Source organism: Dermacentor silvarum, chromosome 1 (assembly GCF_013339745.2).
Source record: "Dermacentor silvarum isolate Dsil-2018 chromosome 1, BIME_Dsil_1.4, whole genome shotgun sequence".
NCBI classification, from domain to species: domain Eukaryota; kingdom Metazoa; phylum Arthropoda; class Arachnida; order Ixodida; family Ixodidae; genus Dermacentor; species Dermacentor silvarum.
The window spans coordinates 281,129,774-281,149,888 of record NC_051154.1 but is presented as its reverse complement, the minus strand read 5'-3'; the positions used below and the strand labels follow the sequence as shown (position 1 = coordinate 281,149,888).

Genomic DNA, 20,115 nt, shown 5'->3' with positions numbered 1-20,115 from the left:
CGTGTCCAGGTCGCAAGGAAGGCGTACGCTATGCCATCCCATAGTTATTTTGCACGCTGGCGCGTACATTTTGTGCTTACATAGAACAATTCATACCGACGTTACCCGGGAGTACCTGAAACTCCGATGTTCCGATTTTCGCTGATGTACCATACTCGGTAGTTCCACGCTGTGCGCCGCATGTATCCGATATAACAGCTTTATTCAAGGAAAGCTTGAGTACCGCGGTGACATTTGCATCATAAACTGCATTACCACGCCGGCTATCACATGAAACTGCATGTTGCAGCACGCATACGCTGAATGTTATCACGATGGCAGTAACAACCTCAACGCAAACTTCCTGAAGTTCGCTGTAGCGCTTTACTGCAAACATAGCCCAGGTGAAAATTTCCAACTGGGAATGCAACTGGTTCCAGTTAAACTGGTTTATGGAACAATTCCCAGTTGGTCCCCGTTGCAACTGGTCCCAGTTGGTCCCCATTGCAACTGGTCCCAGTTGGTCCCCATTGCAATTGGTCCCAGTTGGTCCCCATTGCAATTGGTCCCAGTTGGTCCCCATTGCAATTGGTCCCAGTTGGTCCCCATTGCAATTGGTCCCCATTGTAATTGGTCCCAGTTGGAGCCCATTACAACTGATCCCAGTTGGTCCCAATTGCAACTGGCCCGTGCAGAAGCCTATCAAAAGTGTATTCTGCTGATGGATTTCATACAACTAAGGCAGTTCAGCTATTATTGCTTAAGTCCCTAGCAAAATTTCTAATACAAACCCTAATAGCCTATTCGGTTATCGACACTAATACAGTCTAGTAGGTCTCTTAGTGTATTAGTGTAATAGGTCTATTGGAGTGAAAGAAAATGTTGTAATGTTCCAGATACATAACGAAAAACAGGTAAAATTGCTAAAAGCATTTATTAGCACAGCATGTATTTTTACAGATTCCTCCTTCGAGATCTTCGTCAGGTCAGCAATCTTGATTGAGAGCTTTTCGTTGACTTCGACCAAAGGGCGTCCTTTTGAGGAAGTGGTTAAAAAAACCTGGGCACAAAAATACACACATATAGAAGCAGTTAGAAACAGGGGTGCTAGTTCTACCACTAAACGTTTAAGCTGGCAATATTTGCTTCCACATTAGAATAATGTGGCTCCGCAATTACCAAACTAATTTTAGGACAGTGTGATATATGCTAGCTCAAAATGTTTATCATAATAAAAAATGACGCCACGTGACACGATAGGACCACTATAAAGAACACAAAATCAACATAAGATGTGTGTTCCATCGAAACAGTAGGCAGATATAAAGAACTCTAGACACAAATCTTGCACAGCGTTGTCGGAAACAGGCATGTCGATCATTGCTGCAACGCACACAGCAATCGGCCCGACGGCACTGTTCAGAAGTACTTACGTCCACCGTCAGGATAAAAAAAAAAGAAAACACTTCATACTGTACTTTAGAATCATAAATAAGAAGTATAATTACCTCGAAATGGTAAATCGGCGCCGGGGAGAACACTGCACATCGATGCACGCTGACAGATCCACAAAGCCGCGAAGGACAGGGGTAAAACAGTTGCCTTGGGTTGTTTGGAAGTCACAACAGCAGCCATAGATAAAACTATCCAAATATACTACTCCACGAATGAGACTGCGCAGGCGCTAACACCACGGGTTCCTTAAAAACACATCGTTAATTCACTAACACGCACGCACGCCTCGCGTGACGCCTCGCCTTGACATGGCGGCCGCCATTGCACACGTGCTGTGCGCAACTACCGCTGACTATGGTCGCAGTTTTATATCCTTCCCACCCGCCGCGTTCCCTTCTCTGCGATACTGCTCTTTGATGTCAATAAATATTACGGCCTTTTATATGCGATATCAAGTTAGCAATTTAGATTAAAAGTTTAACATTTACTTTATGCGCACTTCAACAGAAAATACGACACTGACGAAACTTCAGTGCCAAACAAATATGGTTGTTCGTAAGCTGACCGGGCACCGCGATCTGACGGCTGGTTGTTCGCGTTTTTCTTTTTTTTCGCGGGGGAGTATTCGCTGTGCTGTAAACACTAGCTGTTTCCTCGACTCATCGCGACGAGGCTCAGTGAAGCAAAATTGGCAAGACCATGTAGGCGTACGTCGCTGAGAGGTGGTGTGCTGAAACTAATGCATACGTGCGAACGCAATCTGCTGCACAATTGTACAGCAGAATTTTTAATTATTCAGTGATTAATTAGAAACACCCCTCCATGCAAGCAAGCGGTCCGCTATTCTAATTTTTTGTCAATTAACTTTCACCAGCAAACAAGAGCTGTGGAATCTAGCAGTACATGTTGTATCAGACCAGTAACAATCTGCATAAGGCCAATAGGACCTGTTAGTCTAATAGAGAAACTAGTAGACACGCGCGTGTCTACTACACTGCTTGTAAAAGACTAATAAGTCTAATACACACGGCCTCTTGGTCTTATAGGTAAATCAGTACGACTAATAGAAATTTCTATTGGTCTAATACAAAACTTATACAACTAATACAAAACTGACGTATTAGACTAATTATTACAGACTTCTATTAGAATGTTGGCTAGGATTGCTAAAACTGCCAAACTTAATTGCTCAGTATAAGTAGGACTAGCTGCTGCATGTTACTGGATGTTACTTGCTTTCATTTAAACTTCTGGTCACCGTTTCATTTGGATTCAAACTGGAAACAGTTGCTACCAGAACAACTGGCCAATGTTTAAGTTGGTTCCAGTTGCTACTGATACAACTGGTCAAAGTTCCAGTTGGAATCCAACTGGAACCAGTTGATTCCAGTACAAATGGTGAAAGTTCCAGTTGCCTCTCTACTGGAACCAGTTGATTCCAGTACAACTGGTCAAAGTTCCAGTTGGATCCCAACTGGGTCCAGTCACTCCCAGTATAACTGGAAATTGTTCCAGTTGGATCCCAACTGGAACCAGTTGCTACCCAGTTGCTTTCCAACTGGGACCAGTTGGTGTGTAACTGGGACCAGTTGGTTTCCAGCTGGAACCAGTTCATCCCAGCTGATCCCAGTTGGATCCCAGTTGGAAATTTTCACCTGGGAGTACAAGCAACAGGATCGCGTTCTCTTCACATAAACAACAAACCGACCCTCGCCTGACAAAAAATAAAAAAATAAAAATGAGAGCTTTCTCGAGCAAGATGTTGAGAACACAACAATTGCCGTTGTCGCAGCTTATGATAAGATTCGCAATCCATGTGGCTCTTCGGCGCCGCAAAACTGCAAAACACAGCATAATTCCACGGCCAAGCGGAGTTTCGTAGATGGTGGCTCCATCGTACTAGAAGCACTCCCGATCGCAGTGCTACAGTGCCTAGAATAGAATATACTAGGCACTGTAGCAGTGCGAAGGCTACGAACGGAGCGTCTGCTCCGACGCTCCGACCTCCGTACTATGTTTCCGGCGCTCGCCGCTAGGTGTCGCATGAATTGCTGGAGTCGCGAAAACAAGGTTAACTGAACATGGTACAATGGATGTCCAAATGATATCCAGAGGATGTAATTGCAGTCAGGTAGAAATAGATTTAATCAAGAGAGGAAATATTGCCACGGCAGTGATTGCAGGGCAATAATTTAGACGAAGTCTGTACAGGTCCATCATAAAACCAAAATAAATAAAATCTGTAAAATCACCGCAGCAGATGAAACGTTTGCTCTAATCAGTGTGGACAAACTTCCTAAGTGCCCGCAGGCATTTTTTTGGGTGACATGCTAGAAACGCATAGGTGGCAAGTTCTCATCGCCTGCGCGAAAGTTAACGGTGCGCGTACACATTTTCAAAGTACAGGAAAACACGAGATAAAATACTCACGAGCGCTGCTCTTGTTTACGCGTTTTGGTGCCACCGGCTTGGGCTTCATAAATTCCGGCATGACCGGTTTAAGATCTGAAAAGTTTAATGTTACGAGTAAAAAGAGTAGAGTTCCAAACATGGCATTCCATTAAGGGGAAGCTCCTTAAGGAGTTCGCTTACCCAACACGACCAGGACGTCGTAGTTCCTTTTCATGTTCCCGTATCGCTCCTTCATCAAATCCGGCATCTCTGCCCACTCTTCGGCAGTGAAGTAGGAGCGGACTTGGCGCAAATGTTCCTTTTCGGACATTATTTCGCAGATCTCAAACAACGCACGGAACAAGAATTGCCACCAACGACGGAAAGCTTCTTGGGAAAGTGTCGTCTGCTTCGCGCTGAAAACATAACTGCGATAATCACATCTCTACTAAACAAAATTTGTTCTTAGGTTTCTTATAAATCCCTTCTGTAATGATTAAATACTCTAATATTTTAAAAATTGTTAGCGCCTAGTACTTTTCATTGTAGCCGCTAGGGCACGTATATCGGCAATCGGAAGAAAACCAAAACGCGGCAGTTTCGCTTTCGCCTGTACGTTTCACATGGTAAGAGCAAAGTTGGTTCTTTATTCTATGGTATGAGCATGAGTAACGACCTGTAGTGAATAGTGGTAAAAGTTCATTCGTTGAAAATATTTCAGCACCTACGCAACCGCGACGTGCTAGAACTATGTGCGGCCAACCGTCGTGTTCAGACCCATTGGCCTTGATTCTTCATCCTACAGGTAAAGGAACCCGTCACAATGACGAGATTTTCTTGCACGGTAGGATCAATTCGCGTAATATAAGCTTGTTGCATTTTAGCTCACGGAAATGCAATGTAAAAGATGTAATGTGGAAAACATTCAAGTTAACAAAATCAGGCAAGTAAAATAATATCGCTTGATTGTTTGGTCGGCGTGTGTTGTGTTTGGTTGCTGGCTGCAGCGAAATTCGTGCGTCCTTCCCTGTTCCAAGGCCTAGCGTGCCTGTTCATTCGCGTATGATACTCGGGCCTAGGATCCAGTCGACAAAGATGAAGCATCGCTAAAGCATAAAATCTGGAAATGCGTTTCGTAGGTTACCGTAATCTCAGCGTCGTTGTTTCTATCCCAGCGCTGCGTCCGACGACATCGTTTATGAACGCCCGTACTCGCGTAGTATTCGTAGGTTCGGGGTTCCCATTTTAATATGCACCGTGGTCACTGTGGATTTCGCGTTGTGCTTCGTTGTACACGTTGGTACAACATTTACACTGTATTGTAATACACGCTGCAGGCCCCTAAGTTGTGGAGCAGCTCCACTTTATCTAGTCCCAATCATGCCGTGATGAAAGTGGTTGGAAACGATCCCTGAATGTGCCTGTCATGGCTATGGCTGGGATGTACCGACTCTATCGGCGCTGCGAAGCAGAACAAAGCCCTGCCAGAACGTAGCTGTTCCCAGATTATATACTTATCCTATATAGTACGTATAGCCGCGAAACGGGAAATATTTCCTATATATATTCATTGCAGGTTCCTCTGGGTGACCCGCAGCATGCAAACAAGACCGTGCCCGAGCGCTTGTCTGTGCGCCGTTCAGCGATCAAAGGCGCCCAGTACGGCGTGTTTACCCTGAAGCAGCTGCCCAAGAGGCTGTGCTCTGGACCGTACGAGGGCGTCAAGGTGGACAACACGCCGCAAACGGGTACATTTGGCAGGTGAGTGTTATGCCTCATCTCGCGTGACACCATGCCAAACTAGTCACAGGCACCTGATGATACTAGTGCAGCTAGTGTAGTTATAAACAGTTGGCTCTACTTATGAACCAACAAGACCGCACGAAAGCACTAGACGCACAGTGGCGTGTCATGGTCCCTTTGTGCTGTGTCTTGTTCAGCAAGTTGACAGCTGATTTTAACTAGTTAACAAGTGGCTCAGATTTAGATCACTTGTGTGTTGTGGCCCGTTACAGATTCGCAAAAGCGGCCAAGTTCCGCCAGGACAGCCGCCCGTTGGATCGTTTTATCTGGTTACGCTATGTCAACTGTGCTCCCGAGCAGAGTCAACAGAACCTGGTGGCGTTCGTGCACCACGGTGCCGTCTACTACCGCACCTGCAGGGTGGTGAACATCGCAGAGAAACGATTTCACCAAGCAACTGGGTCTCATCGGCAACACAGGGGCACAGAACGATGTATTGTCGTTCATTTGTCTACTGGCTGTTTCACTTAATTTTAACCAAGCCTTTCAAGAGAGTTGTTTATCTTAGGCAACTGCTATCAACGACATTGTGTTAGTCGTCTTGATTTTTTTAGAGTGCTCTTGAGGTTTTTTTGAAGTGCTGTTATTTAGCTACTCAGCTAAGTTGAAAAAAAGGCAAGCTAAATATTCTTTTCAGGAACAAGCTTATTTGATAAAGTTTCAGAGAAGCTAACGTAGCATACAACAAAGTTTTTCTCAGTGCTCGCCCGATATAATGAAAATATTTTATGGGCATTCCTTTATGCGATTCGTAAGTTACCGGAGCGGCACTACGTTCATGGCTGTTGCAGGAATTGGCCGGCCGTGATTAGTTGCTGATAAGAAATAGAATCAAGCCAGGAAAGGAGTACCACATAAAAAGTAACCCGAAGCAATCAAATTCAGTGTGTTTCAGAGCAGGCTGTACCGTTTTTAAACTTTTCCAGATTTGAAAAAGTACGTGACTAGGCGCTTGCGTGTACCGGCATTAGTTCCCTCAAACATTCTATCATCAATTGACTGATGCTGCAGGCAGACATCATGTGAATAACGGTAAAGATTGGCAGCACACAATTTTCAGAGATATTCATCCATCTGGCTTCAAAGAACTTGGTAAATTTATAAATTGATCATTTCAACAACACGCTGCATCAGAAATGCCACAATTAGCACTGATTGCATGTATACCCACAGAGACTAATTGCCTTGATGCAGTTAGAAAACCATTAGTGCTTGGAATACTAAAATGTCAAACGTACGAAATAATTTCACATTTGCAGCCACCAAGGAGAATGCTAGGCAAAAAATCCATACACTAACCATCATTCCAATGGCAGAACGATTGTAGCACCAGTTTCTTCTGGTAATTAAGTAAGAAGCTCTATAAAAAAAGGGGGGGGGGGACGCCGAGGTTGATTTAGGACCTCTTGTTATTTGTTCTATTTCTATAAATTCTTGCTAACTTTCATCCTAACACCTTATTGATTATGTAATTTATGTAAAAGTAAGTTACTTAGTTTACTGATTTAATGTTTTTAAAAAACACAAAGAGAAAATAATATTACCTGCAGGATAAATAATGCCCTTTAACTAAATGGTGAGCGCCGTTCGCGTTAAGTCCCCGAGTAATTTTTGGTTATTTCTTATTTGGCGACATATAGTTGTGACAGCATGGTATAATCTCTGCCACTGTGTTTTTTTACTTTAACTTTGGATTGTAAACAATGTACCATATACAGCTTTTAAAGCAAATAGCTGTCTTTGCCTCTTTTGCCCGTTTTTGTGATCGGTGGTCGTACTTTAACCGCCGATACAAAGGGCTGCAACCTATTTGCGAGGCATACTTGCTGCCGAAATTTCACTAGCTTTTTCAGACGCACATGCTGTCATACAAGAGCTCATGGCGTCTAAAGGTTTAACTGGGTTTGGGTGCCGTGGTAGATCACTTGAAAATTCACAGCGATTCTCTTCTCCAGCATATAGTGAACTGTATGCTGTCCCGAAATTGGCACTGCCATTGTGTGGAGTTTGTGGTGCTCCGAAGTCCCATGTCAGGTGACCGGTATAGTGTTGCCTCTAGCCACAAAGCCACCTGCCTTTGTACCGTGCGGCTTAAATTTTTAGACTTTCTTAGACCTTTTCTTGGAAAGAAACAAAGGAAAGAAATGTGTGTTGATTTATGCTGCTTGTTTTCTTTGTATGTATGTCTTAAGGGGGAAGAGAAGAACGTTGCCGCACCCTGCGTGGTCTTCGCCTGCGAGGACTGCGGCGAACATTTTACCGTGAAGCAGCTGCTTTACAACCACTGACAACTCAAGCACCCATAAAGGCATCAAGGGAAGTACCAATGCACCCACTGCCTTTACTCCAGCAATTACAGGTAAGCGAAGATGTGGCAGGCACTTGATATACCAGGTGTATCAGCAAACACTTTCAACAATTTTTAAACATTGCTTGTGGCAGATAGCACAATTCTAGTTGATGAGCTGGTATACTGGAAGAGGCAGACATTACTTGCACAAAAAATTGAATTGCATAATTGACTAATCAACAAAAACTCATTTAGGTTTTAAAGCACTTTTGTGGTTGAATGCATAAAACAACGTTTTCTTAAGGAAGTAACTGGAACACCAATACATTTCTCTGCAAAGTTCGGAAAATACGAGGGCGGTCCAATAAGTATTTAGCCTCACCGCGAGAGCGCGACGCTATCGCATGAGACATATACTGACGTTGAGTTACCCGCCGGGGTGGCTCAGTCAGCTAAGGCGTTGCGCTGCTGAGCACGAGGTCGCGGGATCGAATCCCGGCCCCGGCGGCCGCATTTCGATGGAGGCGAAATGCAAAAACGCCCGTGTGCTTGCGTTGTAGTGCACGTTAAAGAACCCCAGGTGGTCAAAATTAATCCGGAGCCCTCCACTACGGCGTGCCTCATAATCAGAACTGGTTTTGGCACGTAAAACCCCAGGAAGAAGAAGAAGACGTTGAGTATGCTCTCTTAGAGGGACACATGCAAAGGTCCAGTCGAATTGGGCTCGCGGTTTTGTTTTTGGCCGCTTGAGGAAGAGAAAGCAGGTGATTTTTTGTGTGTCCGTTAAAAAAATGGAAAAAGAGCAATATCGGTCGGTGATTCGATTCTTGTTTGTGGAAGGGAACGCGCTCAGCGAAATCAAACAGCGACTGGATGCTGTCTACGGTGAGTCTTCTCCTTCGATGGCAACCATCAAAAATTGGTTCAACGAGTTTAAACGTGGTCGCACGTTGGTTTTTGATGAGCCTCGCCCAGGGGCCACGCAAATGGCTACCACGGCCGATAACGTGGCAAAAATCCACGACCTCGTATGGCAGACTGTCGACTGAAGGTGCGCGAGATAGCTGAGACAATAGGCATCTCAAAAGACCATGTGGGTTATATCCTGCATGAAATTTTGGGCAGGAGAAAGCTTTTGGCACGATGGGTGCCACGTTTGCTCACTCCGGACAACAAGCGCGTCCGTGAGACCACTTCAGAGCAGTGTTTGAAGCTGTTTAAGTGTCGTTTAACTGTGAAGCTGTTTAACTTCCTGCGTCGTTTTGTGACAGTCGACGAAACATGGATCCACTGGTACACACCAGAGACCAAAGAACAGTCGAAACAGTGGACTGCACCCGGAGAACCTGCTCCGAAGAAGGCGAAGACTGTCGCATCGGTCGGAAATGTAATGGCCACCATTTTCAGGGATTCTCAAGGTGTGATCTTCGTCGACTACCTTGAGAAGGGCAAAACGGTGACAGGACCCTACTACGCCGAATTATTGGGCTGATTCGACAGTGAATTGCGAAAAAAACAGCCACATTTGGTGAAGAAAAAGGTGCTCTTCCACCATGACAACGCGCCAGCTCACACCTGCGCCGTCGCCACGGCCAAGTTGGTCGAACTGGGCTACGAAGTGGTGCCCCATCCAGCGTTTTCTCCAGATTATGCCCCGAGAGATTTCTTCTTGTTTCCCAACTTGAAAAAGTCACTCGCCGGACAAAAATTTTAGTTGAATGAAGAAGTTATCGCCGGGGCCACAGAAGCATACTTTGTAGCACGGGAGAAAACATATTTTTCTGACGAGATCAAGAAGTTGGAGGATCGCTGGGGCAAGTGTATAGAGTTGAAAGGGGACTATGTTGAGAAATAAATCGACATCATTCCAAAATTTTCATTTTTCTCTTGAAGGCTAAGTACTTATCGGACCGCCCTCGTAGTATCTCGAAACTGGTGCCATCCTCAGAATTCATTCCAAGTGGATCCGCCTTGCGAACTCCATGCCTAGCATTTGTAAATTGTAATATGGGCAATAAGGTAATTAAAACTTGATTAGTGATTTTTGTTAATTAGTCGATTATGCATTTCAAAATTATTTTTTTTGCAAGTAGTGTCCACCTCTTCGAGTACACCAGGTCATGAACTAGAATTGTGCTATGTGCCACAGGCAACCTTTTAAACATTTTTGAAAGTGTTCACTGAAACACCGTGTATGTTGCAGTGTTTTTTGTTGGGTGTCAGTGTGGTTATTCAGTGGCTGATCAGAAATATGTATTCTTTTGTTAGCACTAGTATGTTTAGCATGCACAATTTTCATGCGATTGGGTTGTAGGCACAATTCATGAAATATTCCGGCATGACGTAAATAAATACGCTTTTTACGTGTAGAATTAGTCTAGAAATGTAAGCAGTGTGCACAGTAGTTGCAGCCTACACCGGAGTGAGGTTGAAAAAGGCTGACAGTACAGCCTAAACATGAACACTATTGCTCCAGCAAAGTATATGCGATATTTGAACTCTAGCTTTCAGAGCGTTCCATTCCTATTGAAAAAACGTGAATGAGAATGTACAAGAAATAATTGTAAGCGATTATTGCTCCGTAGACTATTCGAGAACTCGTTCAGTCAATGCAGCAATAATCACGTACATTTCTCGTGCGCATGTGTACGAGACGCATTCTTGTCACTGAACGACTTTGTTTCTGCGAGCTGAGTGCGTACAAGGTGATGAGCTTGTACGACCTGCGAGAGTATGCGCCCTGAAAAAGATAGGCACCTCATATTCATATTTAGTATAATAATGCAAATACAATTCTTTTAAGTGTACTACATGCACGAACACTTGAGCTGACCTTACTGCCATGTTGCGTTGCTGTAATGGTTTGTTCAGAAATCAATAGTAAAGAGTTACGTTGAGGTGAAGAAACTGTCAGGTGAGGTAATGGCTTGTACTTGTTTTTAAACAAGTACACTTTATGCAGGTTCTTCAGCACAGCTATTCAAGCTTACATTAATAGTGAAGTCCTCTGATTTTAAGCAAGAGCACGTCTTACATCTCACAAGTGTTGTTTATTAGACCTTGTAATGGTACTTCAATACCCCCGGTCTGTTGACAGAAGACCACTGTAATGTGTTGTTTGAGTGACAGCTTCCAGCACACCTGAAAAAGTAAAAAAAAGCCTACATTATTTTTTCACACATGAAATAAGATAATGCATAAGCAAAAGTAGTTTGGCTTACATTCACACAGGTAAGAATGCTTCAACATTCAGAACATGAGATACCGAAAAAAATTTATTAAAATTAGGTGGTTTCCTGCAATGTTAATGACTCTGAATGAAACATGCATTAGTGTGGTAGAATAACGTGTCACATTAGCAGATCACTGAAACAAGTGTTATCATCGTAAAAAAAGACACTACTTGAGTAACAATAATTACTAGTATTGAAGCAACATAAGTAACATGCATAAAATCTACTTTTAGAAAGCAGCATCAACAGGTCGAGCTAACTAAATTACTTGGAAACTGCCATTCTGCCAGCAAAGTAAATATTGTGGTTGCGTAGTGGCTTTGGCATTGCACTGCTAACCTGAATGGCGCAGGATAAAATCCCAGGCACAACGGCCACATTTCGATGGCAGCAAAGTGCAAAAACACCCCCGTAAGGTGCATTGGGCATATGTTGAAGAACCTCGGGTGTTCAAAGTTAATCCAGAGTTCCCCACTACAGCATCCCTCATAATCATATTGTGCAGAAGGACTTGGTGTTAGGCAAGTTGTTTGCTGAACGACATATTGTAGTGCAAAGGTGCAAATACACAGAAGATACGCAGACACACATCACAGGTGCTACTAACAACTTCATTTGAAACACAGCGAGATACAGTATATATACTCTTTCCAACGCGCAGGCGCACCAGCCACTTCAGGCAGACCACAGAGGGCGATTATCAGGGCTGACACGATCATTTTGAAGATCTAAAGAAAGCAAGTTCTGCATCGTCAAAACGACAGAGGTCTACTTGCACAAGCACTACTTTTTTTCTTTCATGTAAAACACTTCCACCAGCTCACGTGCGGTTTTATCTTTACTTCTGCCCAGGATCTTCCCATCATGAAATCTCGCATGCAAGGACAGGCTTTACAGTGTGTTCAAAGATGCGTATTCAAGTCTTTCGTCATGTTGTCAGCATGCTCCATGCGATCACTGATGCAGCGGCCACTTTGTCCTACATAGGACTTTCCACAAGACAGTGGGATTTCATAAACCACTCCGGGGCTGCATCGCCCATGAGGTGTTACGTGTTGTACTTGGCAGCCTACCTTAGATCTGCCCATTATGTGGGGACACAGTTGGGCCAGCCTATTGGGAACAGAGAACACTACAGAAGCGGGCACACTGGCGAATGAGGCCAGAGCCAGTGAGCGGAGTGGCCAAAGGCCGCAAGTTGTACCGTATGTGCATAAGCTGAGCCACAATTTAAAGAAAGTGGCGAACAGGCTTGGAGTGCCTGTAGTGTTCTCTGTTCCCAATAGGCTGGCCCAACTGTGTCCCCGCATAATGGGCAGATCTAAGATAAGCTGCCAAGTACAACATGTAACACCTTACAGGGGATGCGGCCCCGGAGTGGTTTATGAAATCCCACTGTCTTGTGGAAAGTACTATGTAGGACAGGGGTTCTGAAGCATGTTCGTTCCAGGGAACCCTGCTAAGCTCCATGAAGCGCCAAGGAACCCCCCCCATTTAACCGAATTAAAATGTCCTAATTAACCGAATGTCGAATTACCCAAGGTGTCAAGAAAACAATAAATGAATGCTTACTACATCAACAGGCTTTTATTTACTGAATGAATTAGCAAATCTTGTTTCTATTTTGCACAAGAGCAGTGCGGCACCCGCCGCGGTGGCTCAGTTAGCAAAGGCATTTCGTGGCTGAGCACGAGGTCACGGGATCGAATCCCGGCCGCGGCGGCCGCATTTCGATGGAGGCAAAATGCAAAAACTTTTGCCCGTGTACGTGCTTGCGTTGTAGTGCATGTTAAAGAACCACAGGTGGTCAAAATTAATCCGGAGCCCTCCACTACGGCGTACCTCACAGTCAGAACTGGTTTTGGCACATAAAACCCTAGAAAGAAGAAGAGCAGTGCGGAAGCTGAAGTCCTCGTCATCTCATGACTTATTTGAGCTAGCAGCGGCGAAGGCCTCGCGACATCCTTCGCAGTGCGGCCGCGGTGCGCGTCTTCATCTGAGACACGCTTTTCACTACCGCGCGCACATCCCGTTTATTTTTTCGCTAGTGAGCTGGTCGCCAACAAATTGCCCACCCATCGCGATGTAGCCGGTGCTCTTCATCTTCGACAGCTTTGCACTGAGTCAAAGCGAAACTACTGCTTACCGCAACCGCTGCGGAGAAAACCGCGGCCGTTATCGACGAGATCATGGTCGGCGACCTTACGGTTCAGAAGGCAGGCGGCCGACGCACTCACCAAGTCAAAACGAAACTACCGTTTGCTGCAACAAGTGCGCACGAAACCGCGGTCGCTATCGACGCGATCACACGCAGCCGACGCGCGCACCGTCAAAACGAAACTACTATTTCCGCAACCGCTGCTGCAAACGAAACTGTGCTGGTTATCGACGCGATCATAGATCGCGATTACGCACTTATGAAGGCACGCGGCTAGCCGCCAACGTGGTGTTACGCGCGGCGATTAACTCAAGAATAAAGGCTTTGGGGACACAATTAGGCACGAAGAGTTCCGGCGTTGCTGTCAGTCACGTATAGCATACGATTGCCGCTGAAGACCATACCAATGAGGACTGCATCGCTTTGTTTTTGGACGCTAACGCCCTTTTAGCTCTTTTGCGGCGTGCACTTGTGGTGCTCCGCGCATCAGTTTTTTTTTTATTCCTCCGAAGTATAACATCAGTGCGCACGCTATCGGCACCTACCCTATCTACAAACGGGAGAAATGCGCACGGTGGTAAGTTAGAGCCTCCGAGATTCAAGTGCGAAAGCTTAGGCGCGCTGCCCATGGCTGCCCGTTTTCGGAGATTGGGTGGCTACAAGCTGCTTGCGTTGCCGTTTCGCACTCTTTTTGACACTCGGGCATAGGTAATTGAGGATCAGTGGATCAAGCGCACCTCGTGTTCGCCGTTTTCGACACTTGGCGAGCGCGGGACCACGGAAAATTTATCAGTGGCTCGCGGAACCCCGAGCAGGGGCCTGCGGAACCCCCGGGTTCCGCGGAACCCACTTTGAGAACCCATGATGCAGGACAAACTGCCCACTGCATCAATGATAGAATGAGGGAGCATGCTAACAACATGACTACAGACTTGAATGCACATCTGTCAGTGTGCTGTAAAGCCTTCCGTTGTCGTGCGAGATTTCATGATGTGAAGATCCTGGGCAGAAGTAAAGATAAAATCGCATGTGAGCTACTGGAAGTGTTTTACATAAAGAAAAAAATAGTTATGTAAGGTTTTAGTGCTTGTGTAAGTCAGACTTCTGTTGTTTTGTTCGACGCGGAACTTTGTTTCTTTAATCTTCAAAATGATTGTGTTAGCCCTGATAATCGCCCTCTGTAGTCTGCCCGAAGCGGCTGGTGTGCCTGCACGTTGGGAAGAATATATATACAGTATCTCACTGTGTTTCGAATAAAGTTGTTAGTAGCACCTGTGACCTGTTTCTGTGTATCATCTGTGTATTGTGCCTTGGCACTACAATATGTCATTCAGCAATCATATTGTGGTTTTGACAGATAAAACCCCAGAATTTTATTTAAAGCAAATAGTATTTCATAAGGCCAAATGCTTATATAGAATCATCTGACAACAGCTACATATAACAAAATTTCATACTTTCTGAAACAAGAAACTTTCAAATGGTTTGAGCAAAAATCTACCAATTATTGCCATTAACTTTATATGGCCCATTCTGCCTCACTTTCTTTTTACCCAAAATAATATATGCAATGCAGGTGCTCACCACAAAAAAAAAGGCACCATTCCTTAAAGTGCATGGTATTGTTTCAAATGACAGCACAAGTTTGCTTTGTGATTGTTAACCAATGAAATGATTGTCAAACTTCTTGAAAACACAGACTCCTGGACAGGATAACTAGTCACATTGGGCGCCCTTTCATCAGTTTTTGTCGACAAAATCAAGCAGATAAAGGCATTAACCCGAGTCTGCAACTGTGATGCATTCTGTTTGATAATGATAATTTTATGGTCTTGACCCAAGCCAAGCCAAAAAAGCTCCTGTTCTGGAGCCGAGACAGGTTCCTGGATTACACCATAGAAGGCAAGCTCGTGGGCCTGTCTCCTGCTTCAGAAAGAGCTTACTGCTGGCACGTTCCACGGTGCAGGTTACTGTCGTTAGTGTTGGGTGAAGTGCCAGTGTTGAAGTTCATTCTTTTGCACAGAATGGTAGTTTCAGGTTTAGTTTGCTTGTAGAAAGACAAACTCAAGATAATTTCGTGGTTTGAACAGGATGTTTTTGTTATAATACGTCAAGCTTTCTTGTGACTGCCCGCACAGGTGGTCCATTAGTCTCACTGTGAGGTTGAAATTTAGCTGTATGTCCCGGAAGACCCGAATAATGGTCTGCTCTTGTTCACACCTTGCGAAGAATGCTCTAGTTTCCAAGCTCTTGATTTTCTGTCAGCATTCTTGAAATCTTGCTGCCAGTAATTTCTTCCCAGCTGGCCGAATTATCTTGAGGCCCCACGCTGACAGTACCGATGCTTTCAAGTGTAGACTTTTCAGGATAAGGTTCTTTGCTTTGCAAGTTTGTTTGCCGGAAAGGTGGCACTTACAGATTTCTATTCTGGGTGCTAGTGACACAAACCAGTAAGTTTTGGTTACAATGTTTTGTCTATAAGTTCTATAGAAGGTATTGTCAAGGGTTCGACGAAAATTCATTTAGCCAGGTAACATGATTATGAAGTTGTGGTGAATAACCAAGTGAATATCATCGTGTGAGTGACAATACAATTTTTCGTCAAACGTTAACTCATACAGGACTACACACAAGATGTAACCAAGACTTGCCGGTTAATTTCACTCACATATTGAATAGCCACCTGTAAGTGCCACTTTTTCTTAAACCACACTTGCAAAGCCAGGAGTCTTATCCTGAAAAGTCTTCAGTTGAAGACATCAGTAGCATCAGCGTGGTGCCTCAAGATAATTCAGCAAGCCGAGAAGAAATTGCTGACAGTACAAGTAAAAGTACCCAACTGAAAATGAAGGGCTTGGAAGCCAATGCATTCTTCACAAAGTGTCAACTACAGCGTCATTGTTCGTGAGTTCCTGGATGCGTAACTCCTTGCCAACTTCATGCCGACGCTAAGGAAACACCAGGGCAGGTAGTTTCAAGAAAAGAAATTTGGTGCTCTGAGAAAAATGCACCAACTCAAACCATGAAAGTTATGTTTAACTTGTCTTCTTACAACTACACTGAACCTAAATATGCTGTTTTGGGCAAAGGAACATACATCAACACTGGTGCCTTGCCTTACTCTATGACAGAGTCACCTGCGCCGTGAATGGTGCCGTCAGTGCAGTCCCTTCCAAGATGCGGCCCACACCTGCACTGTCAGTGTGCTGTACAAATGGCAGAAGCACATCCCACAAGCTTGTCTGCCTAGCAAGGAAGCTGTATGGGGCTCCAAAACCCATAGAACCAACGAACGCAAACCCAAACTAACAAACCTAGCTTGTTCAGGCTGAGAAAGTAGCCTGACTCGGCTTTTCCTACAATTCTTTCTAGGCATGGAACAAGCTTGCTTTGCTGTGTAGGCACATACATGATGAAGAGGCATGCACCACTAACAGTGAAAGAAAACATGCAAAAAAGTATGTAGTACAGAGGTGTAGTGTAGATGAAATACCACTATCGAGCTGTAGACGCTACATCAGCAGAACAAGCCCATGTACAAATGACTGGCTTTGTGACCATGCCAACTTGATGTGCAGGTCATTTGGAAGTCACCTGGTAGTGCGCTGCTCACTTGAACCATTTCGTTTGAGAACTGTGCAACTGTGGCAATATGTAAGGACCATAGGGATGGAGTGATTTGTGAGGCTTTCCTTATACAGTAGAAACCCGCTGTTATGTTTTTCACGGGACCGTAAAAAAAAAACGTAAGAGCCGGGAAACGCAAGAGCCAGGAAACAGGAAAAATTGAGAAATGGGAGTAGTGTTGAACTGCACACAATATTATTTTAATTCTTACTTGTGACAAAAGGTAGTTTCGCCCGACAGCCGAAGTATCGATTGCGATGAGCTATACAAAGTAAGAATAGTAGTTTTATCGTGTGTATAAACTTGTAAACATTCGGTTATTAACTAATTAACAAACATGGTGTCAGCGCCCACAGGCAAACATGAACACATCACACTCGATGAGCACGGACACGCGCAGTTAAGCGCCGCTGCAGAAGTGAGCGAAGTGACCTTCGTGCTGTTGTCTATCGCTTCAACCCAAACTGAGCACCGAGAACACGCAGCACGCACAAAGCCACGAGCCGCCGACGCACCTACACTGCGTAGAATCTGCCCCCACGCAGATTGCTTTCAAGATACGGCGACCGCGCGCGCTCCGCCGCGCAGTATGATGCCAGAGCACAACGCTGCCCGCTACCCCCCCCCCCCCTCGCTCCCTCGCTGGTGCCTCGAGCGCAACGGAAGGAGGCGCGCTTCCTCCCTGCTTTTCTTTCGCGCGCGAGATGCGGTCGTCGGCTGCCCTCCCATGCTTTCACTCGCACATTCAGCATACGGCCGCGCAGCTTCCCTCGCACACTTTCACTCGCACACACAGCAGACGGCGCGCGGCGACGTATGCTGTATGTGCGAGTGAAAGCGTGCGAGGGGAGCCGACAACTGCGTCTCGCGAAAGCATACGGCGCGCGGCGACGGCGTTATCGCCCTTGGACTTTATACGGAACATCTAAGAGCCAAAACCAATTTTAGGGCCGCAACGTGTCATAGACATCATCTTTAGATAGCAAAAGCGGATATCAAAGGCTATACTTTTGCTGGCGGAAACCGAAAATACGTAATAAATGTCGCCCCCAGCACTTTGGGCGGCCAATGCCATCGTCAAGCAACCAAGCCAAGCGACATGAAAAGTCAAAATGGCTGCTCGGGCCGGCGCGGTGTGGCAGTTCGCAACGTATGATGCGGGAACGGTCCCACAGTTGCGACGTAACAGCGGGGTTACCAATGCATTGGGTTCTATGGGAGCTGTGCCGGGACCAGCCGAAAACGACGTAACAGCCGTGAAAACGCAGCACCCGGGAACGTAACAGCGGGGTTCTACTGTATACGTGACAGGGAACTTGTGAATTGGCTCCTCATCCAGAGGAATATTAGATAGTGAGACTGCTTATTTATTATTGAAAACAAGTTTGATGCTAACCAAAGCATGTGCCCTTTTTGCAGTTTTATCTGTTCTCGTCCTTTCACCTCTTGCTTTATATTGCTGTGCAAGCAGTAAAATTGGATGGTTGTTAGTAGTGTTCTATCCTGTCACCTCCTTGCCTTTCCTACGAATGTTGTGCTAAATAAGGCTTTTTCTTGGTGAAAGAGTGCTAGTTTAGTGCATGAACCAGCTTCATGACAGTTTGCAATTAAGGAGTGTAAGCATTTTCTGAAAATAGGTTCACGAAGAACATTGCAAAAAGAGCACTTAAAAAGAACACGAGTCTATCTATCACCAAGGCCAACCCTTGTGTCTTCTATCCTAACACATTTCTCAAAACTGAAGCTCAAAACTGATATCCAGGTGCAAGCTCTCCATATCATATTACCTTGTCAATGATGAAGCAAAGCAACGTGCCTGGATGGTGTGGGACCAACTCAGGTGTGGAGATCAGCACTGATCAGCAACACAGCACAGTCTGTTTATACTTTCTCTGCAGGCCCAGCCATACCTGTATTAATACAAGTGGGCTTAGTGTCACATAAGTATAATATAAAAAGTGACACTCTGAACAAAGCAATCCTTGTTCGGTATACTTATGAAAAAATGCAGATATTCACCATATAGCAAGCTTCACTTTGAGTAACAAATCCTGCACTATAAGAAAAATATGATGCATGAGCCATCTATGCAAGAAAATTAATTGAAGATCCTTTTTTTTGCCTCCCTCCTCCTCATGTATAGATGGCAGTCAGGTTATGTAAACTACGCCAGACAGCCACATTGCGTAAGCAAAGGTGGTAACTTGGTGGGCCAATTATGATACCATAGCACGACATCCCTCCTTACAGTCGTTTTAATGTGTTTTGTAATGCTGGCCATCCTGCAGGCACTGCAATGTTAAAGCACCTATAAACCTAGCAGCATTACCCAATAGGGCAAACAAGTAAGTGTCCCCAGCAGCACAACTCGGCACGTCTACCAGGAGGCTTTCATTACACATTGACAACTACCCTCCTATGGCTTGAGCCCCATTTTTGTCAACAGAAGACAAGCTTTAAGCATCTGCACAAGGGCACGTTAAAAAGTACCACAATAGCTTACTACCTTATTCCATCTTTAAAATAATATTGGCAAGTTCAGTACCATGTGTACACCAATCAAATTGTTCTGGAAATAAGTAAGCATACCCTTTTCATACACGCAAATATCAGCAACACTACTACTGACATTGGGCATTTTGTAGACAAAAACACCAAGAGCTGAAGCTTGGGCAGGTTGGTAACAGTTCATTTTGATGGTGTTCAAAGTGCACACATGCCAAAGGAATAAGTGAAAGACAGACAGTGAAAAAGAACTGTTTCACACTCTGTGTGTCCCTTAGTTCCTTGGAATGTGTGTGCTGCGAATGCCACCATCTGCCTGTCCCTTATCTCCTTATTAAGTGTGCACTGTGAATAGCATGGAAAGGAACATAGAGACCAGATAATGCTACAATAGATACAGAAAAGGAAACATGCTCTCCGATGCAGCACATCTTTAAGCAACCTAATTTTCAACCAACATTCTAAGCCTGCCCACACTTAAGAAAGCTCACTCGGCAACAGCCACAGCAAGTTATCATTATCATCATCAGCCCATTTTTGTGTCCACTGCAGGACAAAGGCCTCTCCCTGTGATCTCCAATTACCCCTGTCTTGTGCTAGCTGATTCCAACTTGGGCCTGCAACTTTCCTAACTTCATCACCCCACCTAGTTTTCCGCGGTCCTCAACTGCATT

General features: G+C 44.9%; 1 protein-coding gene and 1 long non-coding RNA gene across 2 annotated transcripts; one reads left to right on the top strand and one right to left on the bottom strand.

Annotated features, from left to right (window-relative positions):
* Window positions 1-894: 894 nt before the first annotated feature.
* LOC125942192 (uncharacterized) lies at window positions 895-3,090 on the bottom strand. Its single transcript, XR_007464885.1, has 2 exons — window positions 1,488-3,090; window positions 895-1,039 (listed from the first exon to the last, which is right to left on the bottom strand). It is a non-coding gene; the product is annotated as an uncharacterized LOC125942192 (long non-coding RNA).
* Window positions 3,091-4,564: 1,474 nt separating this feature from the next.
* LOC125942189 (histone-lysine N-methyltransferase PRDM7-like) lies at window positions 4,565-6,482 on the top strand. Its single transcript, XM_049660344.1, has 3 exons — window positions 4,565-4,669; window positions 5,402-5,586; window positions 5,841-6,482. Exons 1-3 carry the CDS (start codon window positions 4,649-4,651, stop codon window positions 6,097-6,099), a joined length of 465 nt encoding a protein of 154 aa, XP_049516301.1. The 5' UTR covers window positions 4,565-4,648; the 3' UTR covers window positions 6,100-6,482.
* The last annotated feature ends 13,633 nt before the right edge of the window (window positions 6,483-20,115 follow it).

What these genes read in the sequence shown, in the direction of transcription:
- LOC125942189 (XM_049660344.1), top strand. Translation starts at nt 4,649, where the DNA reads ATGACGAGATTTTCTTGCACG. An exon ending in TGACGAGATTTTCTTGCACG is followed by an intron (nt 4,670 to 5,401) that starts GTAGGATCAATT and finishes TATTCATTGCAG; the next exon opens with GTTCCTCTGGGTGACCCGCA. An exon ending in CAAACGGGTACATTTGGCAG is followed by an intron (nt 5,587 to 5,840) that starts GTGAGTGTTATG and finishes GGCCCGTTACAG; the next exon opens with ATTCGCAAAAGCGGCCAAGT.